This window comes from Platichthys flesus, chromosome 3 (assembly GCF_949316205.1).
Source record: "Platichthys flesus chromosome 3, fPlaFle2.1, whole genome shotgun sequence".
Lineage (NCBI taxonomy): Eukaryota > Metazoa > Chordata > Actinopteri > Pleuronectiformes > Pleuronectidae > Platichthys > Platichthys flesus.
The window spans coordinates 3,267,418-3,280,223 of record NC_084947.1 but is presented as its reverse complement, the minus strand read 5'-3'; the positions used below and the strand labels follow the sequence as shown (position 1 = coordinate 3,280,223).

The following is a 12,806-nucleotide window of genomic DNA, read 5'->3' as shown; positions in this document are numbered from 1 at the left end:
ACGTGAGGGAAAAAAAGTGAATGCAAAGTGATGAGTCCGCGGTTTTCTCCGGTCAAGTTCCCGAAATGTACAAAGTTCATTGTGAGCAAGTGAGAGTTACACAATAAGTCCTGTCTCCTCATCAGTGCACATGATAATACTTTGAAGAAAATAATAATTATTTGATATTTATAATAATAACTATTATAATATAATTCTTATGATGAAATAATTAACTTTAACACTTATCAACTATGCAATATTCACTGTGTCACAATCGTATGTCTGTGCAATATACACGGTTCATGTGCGATCCATTCACTGTGCATATTCTCTTCTCTGGTTCAATTCCATTCATATCTTTCTATATTTCTATATACGTCTCTTCTATCAATCAATCAAGTTGATTTGTATAGCCCATATTCACAAATCACAATTTTTCTCATAGGGCTAAACAAGGTGTGACACCCTCTGTCCTTAACCCTCAACAAGAGTAAGGAACAACTACAAAAAAAACCTTTTAACAGGGTAAACAGAAGGTAGAAACCTCAGAGAGCCTCATGTGAGGATCCCTCTCCCAGGATGGACTGACGTGCAAGAGATGCCACGTGGAGCGGAGGACATCAGAACGATAAGAGTGTTTGCCTCTCTCTAACCAGAACAGTCATGTCTGCATACATTTGGGAGCAAGTTACCACCTGTGTCAGTAATGAAATAATTCCCTCGAGCAGCAGAATTCAGAAAAGTCAAATCAGGTAATAGAAATGGTGAACTACTTCATTATCTCCTCACCATCATGTCACTGGAAATATGGGTGACGTGCAGGTATTTTTGGCTGAACTATCCCTTTAAGAGGAGACAGTGACCCCTGACCCCAAGGCACCAGAATCCAACCCGTTCATCTTTGAGTTAGGGACCACTATGGCCAAATCTGAAGAAACTCACTCGAGACGGACTGATTCATTTTCATGAACGCGACGTCTCAGGAGACATTCAGTGAATCAATGACACATGAATCCTGACATGTCTCTCTCTCCAGTCATCAATAATACTCGCCCTCACTATCAGGCACTATCTATTTCCATAGAGAAAATAATGAAAAAACTTAAGTTTAGTTGCACTGATGTGTTGCATCTGTAGTTTGCCTTTTTAAAGCTAATGCAATTGATTCTTGCTGATCTGGGTTTGTTCCCTCATGGTTGAATGCACTTCTTGTGGAATGCCTCGGACAAAAGAATCATCTTAATGTCATGTAACAGTGACACCCTGTGGTGTAGTGACGCTAGATAAGGATCATTAAAGCAAGGTAGAGATGGGTATTGAAAAACGACATTTATTTGACATTACTATGTACACAATAGTTGAATTGATACTATAATACAGATGTCCTGTGTGTGAGAAACCCTCACACTTGACCTGCTCATTTCTTTAAATGCCTGGATAGAGATTTACCAGGATAACACTTTCTTTTTTTTCTTCTCACTGATATTCGACTAAACACCTTGGTCACAGACGAGCTGGACCAGCACCTTGTCTTTCAGTGCTTCGTTCTGTCTGTAGATAAACATCGGTGTGTCATTAACAGATGGGCTGGTTCCCCCGTCCTCCTGCTCCCCGCTCGTGTCTTTGTCCTCCTCGGAGATCAGGTCCTGGTAGGAGGCCACGCAGAGGTCGTGGTCCTGAAGGGCGGCGGGATATCCGAGTGAGGCTCTCTGGATTCGCACCGAGCGTCTGACCGGAGTGAAGAATCGAACCTCCTGGCCGTTGACCCGTGTCGGTTCTCTCCTCTGGCTTGGAGGGCCACTGCAGGAAAAGAACAAAATTAAATTTGAATTTCCACCTTATCCAGCCTCTTAAACAATTCTTCCATTAGTATGAGAATTCGTTCTGTGAATTAAATTTGACCTGGTGAGACTTCTGAAATAAAGAGATTAGAGAATTATTGTCTTTTAAGAAGACTTTAATCCCTGCAAGGAAGGTCAGACAATCATACAGCATGAAGAGATGTGTGTGTGTGTGTGTGTGTGTGTGTGTGTGTGTATGGGGGGGGGGGGGGGGGGGGGGGAACCATGTGTGTGAGAACTATGTGTGTGAACTGAGTGAAAATTAAAATCCGGGGAGATAAGACAGACGCAGGCTGAAGGCTTCTTCTAGGTCTTGGCGGGGGGGAGACCAACACATTCTCATACTTGTGGCTCTAATGTCAGTTTACTGGCAGTTACACAAGCAGAAACAGTTTGCATAAGCAGAGATATATTTAGTGTGGTAAATAGTTTCCATTACAGTTCCTAAGGCTGAAACGTGAAACAACAGCTCGGCTTTAAAGTTGTTTCAATGTCCTATCCAATAACATGGGGGAGGCCAGTTTGACGACCTATACTGCATCGAGCCACCAGGAGGCGTCCAGATGATGTGGCTCCACTTTTCGTGAGTCTTCTTCATGTCAGCCATAATTATAATATTAATGTAATGATGAGTAAAACCTACCCAGGAGTCGCTGTAATCTTATACTTGACTACAGAGGAGTTTCCTTTCTCCCCGGAGATGAGGACCCTCACAGGTTTGGGGGTCATCATCGGGTTGTCGCTGCTCTCAGGAGAACTCTCGGCTGATGGGAGTTGGTCCTGCTTTGTTTCAGATGCTTTGAAAAATATGAAAATTCATTTTTAAAAAGGTGCACACACAAACAATATTATCATTTCATAAAGTTGATCTTGAAGTGACTAATTCCGTGTGTTTGTCTCCCCCAGTCACATTGGACATGATATATATTATATACACCCAGTTGAAACCAAAGCCTGTATATGAAAATAGAAGATACATCTTCTCTTCCTCCCACTGAACACAAATTAAGCTTTCCAGATACAGGTGCCACCATCTTGTGCTTTCGATATCATCTTGAGCCAGAGTCTGTGCGGGAGTGATTGCGGTGCCTTGCAGCTGATAAACCACGGATCGACCCCGAGTCTGTCTCGGGGGTGAATCATTCATGTTCAGTGTGTTACATATGGTAAATGGTAAATGGATTTGTATTTATATAGCGCTTTTCTAGTCTTGATGACCACTCAAAGCGCTTTACACTACAGCTTCATATTCACCCAGTCACACACACATTCATACAGTGCATCTATCCCAGAACTTTGTTATTCTATAGGGGGCCATTCAGGGTTCAGCATCTTGCCCAAGGACACTTCGGCATGCAGATTGTTGAGACTGGGGATCGAACCGCCGACTTTCAGGTTGGAGGACGACCACTCTACCCCTCAGCCAGAGCCGCCCTAGTGCGGCTATCTAATATCTAATATAAATATTTCGGAGCTCTGGTTGTTAATGTAGTGAGTTGCTTGCTTAGTCTTTGGTGATACTGGTTGCAACTTTCTTTCTGAAACTGTAAAAGTGACACAAAATACACCACCCGTTTGGAATTACACATAATCCCAAACTGGTGAAGCAATCATCACTTTACCGTCAATAAAAGCTTTAATAACAGTGGAGACACACATTAGGCCAAATACCTTGGATTTCGTCATTTTTCTTCAGAATCTCGAAAACCACAGACCGCAGCTCGTCTATTGGCTGGAATGAAAGAGCACAGGGAGATAATCTGTCATTCTGGACAAAAGTATGCTGGAGAACTATGTACTGCACTTTGGTCAAATAACAAAAGATTTGTGAACCAGCAGCAGCCCGCCTGTTGAAGTGCGATGGCTGCCACCAATAGACAGCAAAGGGACGCCATGATAAGTTGGTCTGTCTATCAGAGCTGAAGAGCAGCTTCCACCGCCGCCCGGCCGGGCGATGCTGATTGAGCTGTCAGTCGAGCTGCTCGAGTGCAGCAGCAGCACGACATCCAATGATCGGGTTTCTTGGACATTTATGGTTACATAGCAAAAGTCAGAATATGCATAGAACGTTTATAATGTATATATATATATATAATCATTAACATCACTAGCCCATGAAAACCCTAGCCCTAAAAGGACACAGACATTTTGAAACATTGCCACCTCTAAATCACAAAAGGACTAAGACCATACTTTGATAAATGGGAGTAAGAGTTCATATTTTTGTAGAGAAAATAAAATTAAAGAACGGATGAAATGTCACGACAAGGAAAATATGCTCCTTTAATCCCGGGGGAAATTAAAATTAAAAGGAATTCGCAAGATACAACACAGATTGCAGAAAGTGAATATGTACTGTAGTTATAAAGAATGAATAAAAGATAATAAATACAACAACAAAATAGACAATAAGTAGATTTTAAAAAGGATTTCCTGTTCATCGTTTGGACACATACGTGTGCACATGGCGGTCCGGCAAAGACAGATGAATGATGCCTGATTTATAAAACTTCAAAAATAGTATATGTATTTGTTAGAGCTGTTACACCTGTAACCTGTATGGGCCCCTGTAAGAACACTCATGTGAGACACCTCTACAGTCGAGTATCGCCGGTGTCTCACCTCCAACACAACACGAACAGCCTCTTCAAACACGGGCAGGACGTCCAGGTGGCCTTCCTGCTCCATCACACGGACCTGACAGATCCAGTATTTGGCAAACTTCTGTGACACCGTGGGCAGCCGCGTCAGAACCTCCTTCACGTGGTCCGGAGGGCAGCCCTGAGGGCACAAGGCAGGCTCACATCAGAGGAACGTTACTGGAGTTCAATGTGTGTCAGAAAGCAGCTTATGTTGAAACACAAAAAAACCTTAAATCTTTGTCCAGGCATATTCACAACAAATCAAGGAGAAAATCAAGATCCAGTGAGAGATAACATCCAATAATGTAGATGAGTAAGGCAAAAGCTCTGCACCACACACCTCCTGGAGCAGTTTAATGCAGTCTGCCAGGGACCTGTCGACAGCACAGATGAGGGACTTGGCGTCATCCTCCTCCTTCATGGCGGTCCAGAAGGGCTGAGGCTCGGCCACCGTGCACCTCACCGGAGGTTTCACTGGCATCGGCGGGCGCTTGTAGGCTATGCCCTTAGCTTGCCGCCATTCCTGCAGTTTTCTCCTTGAGAAGAAATAACACAAGTCGTTTTTACTTAACTGGGCAGCAGAGCAGAGAGACGCACTTTAAACGAGGGGAGACGGGATAACAGTAATGCAAATAACACGATGGGCCTAAAACTTTGTACATATTAGTCTATTTTATATTTAAGACCGTCCAACCTGCCACACTGGTGCAGCTGGTAATAAATACAAACATTCCATTTCACCTCTACAGCTGGAAGAGCCAAACCTCCAGGTCAAATTCGACCCCACTGTCGACTACAGTGGAACTGTAACGAGTTACTGGTTCTACATCATGTTTTCATGTTCTACATTCACCTGCACGGTTCTACTTACATTCTTTCTTCTTGGGCAGCTGTCAGTTTCTTTACCTCGGTCTGGGGAAGGACCCTGGCTGAGAGCTTTGGCGTCTTCGTGCCCGCGGTCAGGCCTGTGTGGCGGATGGAGGTGGCAGGCTGTGACGCTCTCCGTGACATCACTGGAGCACCCGTTTGGTTTATACCGGTTTGTGGTGGAGGGGCATTCGATGAACCGTGTCCCTTCTTGCTTTGTGTCTCTTTACTTGTCTTGGTTTTCTCTCCCAGCTCGACCTCATCCCATCGCCTTACCCCTTTGTGCGCTAGGAAACTGCTTCTGCTCACTGACCCCGAGGATGTTTGGGTTGACACTTTGCACGTTCGTCCATGTCGCGCCCCTCCCGCATCAGATTTCTGCTGCGTTAACCGCTCTGTGAGCTTTGCTGCTGATTTCTCAGTTTTTGTCGCCCCCTCTCTCCTCACTGGCTGCACAGGTGCCACTTTGCATTTAAAGGTTGGCAATGGCTTTAGTTCAGTGGACAACTGACTCCTACAAGACGACAGAGACGGTTTATCCACAATCGGTTTTGCATTAGTCTTGTCCTGAGGTGGAATTTTACCCCCAGTTATTGTTGCAGAAGAAACTGTTGTTTTCTTGTAAACGTGGTTTTTAAGAGCAGCAGCAGGAAGAGTTTTCTTCAGGAAAGTCACAGACTTCTGGGAACCTGATGCGTAAAAGCCGGAGCGTAACTTATCGGCCACAGAAACAGTAGTAATGGCGCAATCATCCGGTGCAGCAGATGAGTGGGATGAATGAGATGTTCTTGGCTGTGTTGCTGCAGTAATGAGCCCAGTTCTTGTTTTGACAAGGGGGCAGAGGCTCATCCTGGCACTGGTTGTTTTCCTTGGAGCCGAAGAGGCATTTGAGCCACTGTCCAATTTGCTGTGGGACGCAGAGCTTGAAGACGCTCTGCCTGAACAATGCTGTCCTGGGGCTGGCTGCCTCTTGTTGTTGATGGCTGCATTCAGGCGGAGCTTGGCGGACACGCCGGTGATCGTTGGAATGAGCCCTGGGTTTTGGTCACGTCCTGCGCCACTGGTTGAAGATTGGCGTTTGGCATTCGGCCTTGCAGCCAGGATGCTGCCTTTAACATTCTCTCTGTTAGTGGCACCAAATGGCCGTCTGGCGGGATGTGTTGTGGCTTGAGCAGCCACAGCTGGAACTTTTTTGCCAACATATTTACACGAGTCAACTGAACCTTTGTTCTCTTTTCCATCAATAACCTATGAAGACAAAAAAAACGAAAATAGTAACTCTGTGTTCCAGAGCTCTGCACACGAGCTTGCATATCAGCTAGTAACATACAGGTGACCTGGGTCAAACGGCGGTTGTCAGTTTACATGTGGTATTAAAATGTCTCCTGTGACCTCTGGAATCTCATGCCACTCTCCTGCTCTACATGCAAATACACAAAATGGTTTGTTTTGACCGAGTCTGAGTTTACAGTTGTGTCCGATGATCATAGTTGTGTGCGTGTCTGTGTGAGCCACATACTGTACGTCCAAGCCATCAGATCTCAGGACACATTACGAGGAGTGCTTAGCACAGATCACTTGTGGCCCGGGGTCAAATATTTCTTAGCATCATGGAAAACATGCATACAGCCACACACAAGTATGCACTGTCTCACACACACCTACCTTTGCTGCAGCTGTGCCTGACTTCTTGACATGACAGTCATCCCGTAGGTACGGCCTGAGGGTACAGAAAGCTTTCCAGTAAGTTTACACATGAAAGAAACAAATCCAACGCAGGTTTATCTGGCACGTTAAGAGGAAAAGTGCTTCTTACTTTGGATTGGGCAGCTTCATCCTTCCTTTCGATGCCAAATATTCCATCAACTTCTGTTTTCGCATGTCTGAGGTGACGAGGACACAAGAGTTCAGAAAAAATCACATCATAAACTTTCCAGGATTCTAAGCTGTCATTTAAAATTTGTCTCAATTGCAATGATTTATAGTACGTGGAATTCAGTGACATCTAGTGGTGAAAGAGCATGTTGCAGCTGAATACCCCTCAGATCAGTTGGGATACAAACTCAAAAAGGTGTTTGGTTTGTCCAGATTGGGCTACTGTGAAAAACATGGCGGCTTCCATAGAGAGGAACCACTCTGACGTAAATATAAAGTAAGAAACACACGGGTGAAAACATCACAAGGATTATTTTACATTTAATTTCTACCAATAAATCCTTTTCAACTAAATCTTACACGCTGAACCTTTTAATATCCAGCCACACGTTGGACCACTGGATGAATATGTAAGTAACATACAATAAACTCACAGACTAGTGTCACTGCAGAACTCTGAGATATTAAAAGTTTAGGTTAAATAAATCTATGAACTACGGGAACAAAACCGAGAAGATTAAAAAAAATTTTTATGAAAACGTCTCAACAGCATCTCAGTCAGACACTTTACATTCACCAGCCTGTTCAGGATAAGATCTCAGGATGATGCAAGTCACACAAGAGTTCACAGGACCTTACTGCCCTCTGGCTGACGGTCGGGGTTACATTTAGATTTCTGTGGATTATATAAATTTGGAATTAAGACTGCATTCTACAGATGAAACAATTTATTGATTACTTGACCAGCAGACAATTAACAGCTAAATAATTGGCTAATAGTTTTGAAATAGTTTTCCAACCTCTGTTGTAAATATTCAGTCATTTCTTTGCATAATGACTCATTTAAAAACGTGTAATTTAGAAAAGTAACAATTGAAACAATAAATTATAAATTGGTTTCCATTTACAGTCCAAATGCAGATGACTGATTAGCCTTTACTTTCACTGGTAACCACTGAAACTGTCCCATGGGGAGCCTATGGCTTATCTTTCAGTGTGTAGGAAAATTATTTTAGATTATGAGCTTGTTTCAGGCATCAATTAGCTTTAGATGATATAGATTTGAGCTGTAAACTAACACTATCTTCATCCCCACAACCAAGGAGCAACAATCTAATCCTGAAACTCACGAGAAGTAATAACATGACATGTACATTTATCATGATAATTATCAATATGGACAGAAGTAAAAACAATTAATTTAAATTTCAATTTATTTTGCCATATTACCCAGCCCTATAATAACCTCAAAGAAAAGGCCTGCAACATAATATAGATTGCTCTCTATCTATCACCATGACTGCCAGTGCTTGTCTTTATTATTGACTGTCCTATGATTTTATATTTATTATACCTCTAGTTTTAAATTTCAAGTTGTATTCCTGCACATATTTTTAAGTACACCTACATCTGCTGTACCATAATTCACAGGCTGCGTCAGTCTAATTCAAACCTTTGCCTTGCTTCAGTTATTAATCTTTAAAACTGTAGATTAAGTGCACTTATTTTTGTTTATCATTCTCGTGCTTTTGCGTTTGAACCGTTTCTGTGCTGCTGGATGCCTAAATTTCCTTTATGACCAACACAGCATCTATCTGTCTATCACGTAGTACTGCCTATGCTTATCTTTATCTGATTTATTATACCTCTAGCTTATATATTTGAAGACTATTAATTGTTCTAATGCTCTTGCGTTTGTTTTGTGTGTTGCTGGATTCCTACGTCTCCCTCAGGATCAATACATCCATCCATAGCTTGTTACACTGTGTACATGTACATCCTTCACACTATCTCATATTTACATACATCAGTGTGTGGTGAGTTGGTGAGGTACCAACTGGAGTTAGCGATAGCATGCTAGCAGGTAGCTAGCTCCCGTGCTACATGAGGAGCTCGCTCACCTGTTCTGGAAAGCGGCGGAGCGGTTTCTCCTTCCTCCATTTCCTCAACGTCCTCTTCTCCTTCGGCCTGAGACGAGAAGCTGTCGTTCAAACTCCCTCTTTTTGTTTTGAAGTTAATTGTTGTTGTTCTCGTTTTCCCAAAGCGCTGAACTCACCGAGCTCTTGCATCCGGGTTTGAAATTACCGCGTCGTCAACGCCTCCTCGTCTGTGATTGGAGGATTCGAAATTTCAAACTTTAAAGAAACAGTGCGCATGCGCTCAGCCCCTGAGCTGATTGGTGCATAGAATGTAAACAAAAGAGGGTCTGTCTTCCACTTTGTTACAGAGAAGCATGAAAATTACAAAATTTAGTTTTTTAATTTCTGGTAAACTTAAATTTATGATTAAAAAAATTTCAAAGAAAAGGGTTAAAAAGTTTATGATTTAAAAATATTTATCTTCTGTTTTAGAAAAAATCTATCTATCCATCTATCTATCTATCTATCTCTCTGTCTGTCTGTCTGTCTGTCTGTCTGTCTGTCTGTCTGTCTGTCTGTCTGTCTGTCTGTCTGTCTGTCTGTCTGTCTATCTATCTATCTATCTATCTATCTATCTATCTATCTCTCTATCTCTCTCTCTCTCTCTCTCTCTCTCTCTCTCTCTCTCTCTCTCTCTGTCTGTCTGTCTGTCTACAATGTATCTATCTATCTATCTATCAATCTATCTATCTATCTATCTATCTATCTATCTATCTATCTATCTATCTATCTATCTATCTATCTATCTATCTATCTATCTATCTATATATCTATCTATCTATCTATCTATCTATCTATCTATCTATCTATCTATCTATATATCTATCTATCTATCTATATATCTATCTATCTATCTATCTATCTCTTTATAGATTGATATCTATCTATCTATCTATCTATCTATCTATCTATCTATCTATCTATCTATCTATCTATCTATCTATCTATCTATCTATCTATCTATTTATCTATCTATCTATCTATCTATCTGTCTGTCTGTCTGTCTGTCTGTCTGTCTGTCTGTCTGTCTGTCTGTCTATCTATCTATCTATCTATCTATCTATCTATCTATCTATCTATCTATCTATCTATCAATCTATCTATCTAACTCTCTGTCTACACCACTCTGAATAATATTTCTAACATTTCCATACCCACAGTTATCAATAGCTTATTTATTTCCATTTGGCCAAATTTACTGTTTAAATTTGGAGTCAATTACATATGAAGTAAATGTGCCTTAAGCAACACCTATTTTAATGTCTATTTGTTGTATTTAACAATTTTTTTGTAAATTCCCTTCTTGTAACTTGGTCTATTTCTGAATATCTGGGTCATTATGTGAATCGGTGGTCATTTGTATTATCTGTGTTTACTGGAAGGAGAAGAGTTTATTGTTCTAGTGTCTTTGTAAATGTTTGAGACGTGTCATGGGACAAATCCTGAGAACAATCAACACAAAATCGAATCATCTGAAAGGGTTTATTAAATATTTGCTGCACATTATTAAAACAATTATTAGTAAGCAGATTAACAAATAAAATTAAGGTTAAATACACAGATAAATAGATAAATAAATAAAATAACTTTATGTCATGAAAACACACAGGGTACTCATCAGAGAGCACAACATCGCCACCTTGTGGTCAAACTTGACTATGTCAATACACTAAGCATGTCACTCTCTGTACTTGGTACATACAGTAACTAAACACTCAGTAAAAGTCGCTCCAGCAGACAGCGGTAGTGCTTCTGTTGAAATTACATGTTATTTGCTGATTATGTGAATCAAATAGCTGCAGATTGAGGCTCAGATGTGAAAATTTGCTGATCCACGTTCCGCCCTGGCAGGTTTTAACTCTGACGCTGGATGTTGAAGGTCTGGTAGCGCTGGGCGCTCTCCTGACACATCATGACCGGCCTGTTGTCGTACTCCGATGTGCTGATGTACCAGTCGGGGAAGCGGGCCGACATGAGGGTGCTGATGTTCACCCCGCTGTCCTGCTTGTAGAACAGGAATCGCAGCAGCTCACTCTCCTTGGTGATGATCCTCAGGCTGCTCTTGTCCTCCACTCGCTGAGGAGCGAGAGGTCACATGTCAGAAGGGTCGAGCATCACACAGGCTCACGTCAGATGCAAATGGAATCTTTTAATGTTTTCTGGTGACTTTCAGATGTCTTACCTCCAGATGCAGGGTGGGCTCTCCACCCTCCTGGTGACACGACAGGTAGAGGTCTGTGTCTTTAATGCACAGAGCGACAGGCTTGGCCTTGATGGTGGGCGAAGGGTGCACGTAGGTCGACATGTTGAGAAGAACTGAGGAGAGAGCAGAGGATGCCTGGTCATTATGACGAACATCAGACAACAACAACACACAAGTGTCATCTCTTGATTCTGAATGGTCCACCAGGAGCCAGAGGTTCTGTGAGCGTCACCTTTGCGGTTGTCGCTGCCGCCCTGCAGCATCACGGCGTGGAGCTCCATGCTGTTTTGGACCAGAATCAAGTTCTTCTTCTGGCTGTCACTGATGTTGCACGGGTACACGCCCGTCCTGCTGAATTGATCTGGTGGAGACGAGGTTCTCTCGAATACAATGTGCTCTGGGGGGAGAGAGAGGCACGATTAGATTACCTGCCACCTTGTTGTTATGAGTTAAACAAATCAACACATAATTATAAGAAATGGCAGAGATCTGAGAAGCTGCTGCTAAACAGACACATTCACCCAAGGCCCCTGAGATCTCTGGGGATTTCATTTGTATTGTTTTTCTCCATCAAAATTACTTTTAAATTTGTATTCAGATTTATCCTTTATATATCCTTTACCTCTTTAATTCTACTATTTTTCAATCTCTTTTGATTTGCCTGTGAAAATTGTTCTTTTCAGATTTTCAAATAGTTTTCTTTATCATCTCTGTGATTTTCTTTAAAGTCCCTGAACAGAACCTTGAATCTACACGTCTGTGTGTGAAACGTGTTTTAGGAATAAAACTGCAGATGATGATCTTAGTTATCACTTAGTCACTTCACCAGCTGTTTAGGAACTTTGACTGCTGATCATTTCAAATAAATAATAGTGATAAAAGGGGAACCAGGGTCCAGGGAGTTCTTCTTTTACAATAATACTAAAAAGTAAGAAGTATTACCTTCCACGATGCTGTCCATCATGATGTTGAGCAGGCTTTCATCTCTGAAGCCGGTGCTCAGCATCGACTCCGACCCGCCGTCCTTCAGCCGCTCCATGGCGATGATGAGGTTGACCACGCGCCTCATTGTCATCGGGTGATGGGAGATCTCCAGGTCCAGTCCCTGTGGCATCTTGGGGCCCCACGTCTGGCTCACGCTGCATTGCATCTTGGATTCCATCTTTTTCTGAATGGGCAAAGATCTACGGGCAGAGAGAAACGTTCCAGTGACACTAAATCAGAAAACCATAGATACTTAAACATATAAATATATATATATATATATACACACAGAATGCATATTTCAGATGTTAAGAACCACCAAGCAAAGAAAGAACCAGCTAATAAACTGCTCCAGAAGAAGACTGTCAAGAGGAACTATGAGAAGAGGATTTGCTTTACCTGTGTTGGTTGTTGGAGAGAAGGTTGTGTGAGTTTTCTTTGTTCAGCCTGTCAGTGCTCATCTGTCGTCCTGTACCAACCTGTAGACTTTTAT

The 12,806-nt window shown here is 42.1% G+C and overlaps 2 protein-coding genes across 2 annotated transcripts; both read right to left on the bottom strand.

Annotated features, from left to right (window-relative positions):
• Window positions 1–1,291: 1,291 nt before the first annotated feature.
• ckap2l (cytoskeleton associated protein 2-like) lies at window positions 1,292–9,283 on the bottom strand. The gene is made up of 9 exons (XM_062381384.1): window positions 9,109–9,283; window positions 7,149–7,215; window positions 6,998–7,052; window positions 5,337–6,580; window positions 4,806–5,001; window positions 4,446–4,604; window positions 3,495–3,555; window positions 2,467–2,620; window positions 1,292–1,782 (listed from the first exon to the last, which is right to left on the bottom strand). Exons 1-9 carry the CDS (start codon window positions 9,146–9,148, stop codon window positions 1,473–1,475), a joined length of 2,286 nt encoding a protein of 761 aa, XP_062237368.1. The 5' UTR covers window positions 9,149–9,283; the 3' UTR covers window positions 1,292–1,472.
• Window positions 9,284–10,594: 1,311 nt separating this feature from the next.
• Window positions 10,595–12,806, bottom strand: LOC133937240 (interleukin-1 beta-like). Its single transcript, XM_062381383.1, has 5 exons — window positions 12,713–12,806; window positions 12,272–12,513; window positions 11,562–11,726; window positions 11,309–11,442; window positions 10,595–11,202 (listed from the first exon to the last, which is right to left on the bottom strand). The coding sequence occupies exons 1-5, from the start codon at window positions 12,772–12,774 to the stop codon at window positions 10,981–10,983; spliced, it is 825 nt and encodes a 274-aa protein (XP_062237367.1). The 5' UTR covers window positions 12,775–12,806; the 3' UTR covers window positions 10,595–10,980.

What these genes read in the sequence shown, in the direction of transcription:
- LOC133937240 (XM_062381383.1), bottom strand. Translation starts at nt 12,774, where the DNA reads ATGAGCACTGACAGGCTGAACAAAGAAAACTCACACAACCTTCTCTCC. An exon ending in CTCTCCAACAACCAACACAG is followed by an intron (nt 12,514 to 12,712) that starts GTAAAGCAAATC and finishes CTCTGCCCGTAG; the next exon opens with ATCTTTGCCCATTCAGAAAA. An exon ending in GATGGACAGCATCGTGGAAG is followed by an intron (nt 11,727 to 12,271) that starts GTAATACTTCTT and finishes CTCTCCCCCCAG; the next exon opens with AGCACATTGTATTCGAGAGA.
- ckap2l (XM_062381384.1), bottom strand. Translation starts at nt 9,148, where the DNA reads ATGGAGGAAGGAGAAACCGCTCCGCCGCTTTCCAGAACAG. An exon ending in CAGGCACAGCTGCAGCAAAG is followed by an intron (nt 6,581 to 6,997) that starts GTAGGTGTGTGT and finishes TTGTCTTCATAG; the next exon opens with GTTATTGATGGAAAAGAGAA. An exon ending in GCTGCCCAAGAAGAAAGAAT is followed by an intron (nt 5,002 to 5,336) that starts GTAAGTAGAACC and finishes TTTCTTCTCAAG; the next exon opens with GAGAAAACTGCAGGAATGGC.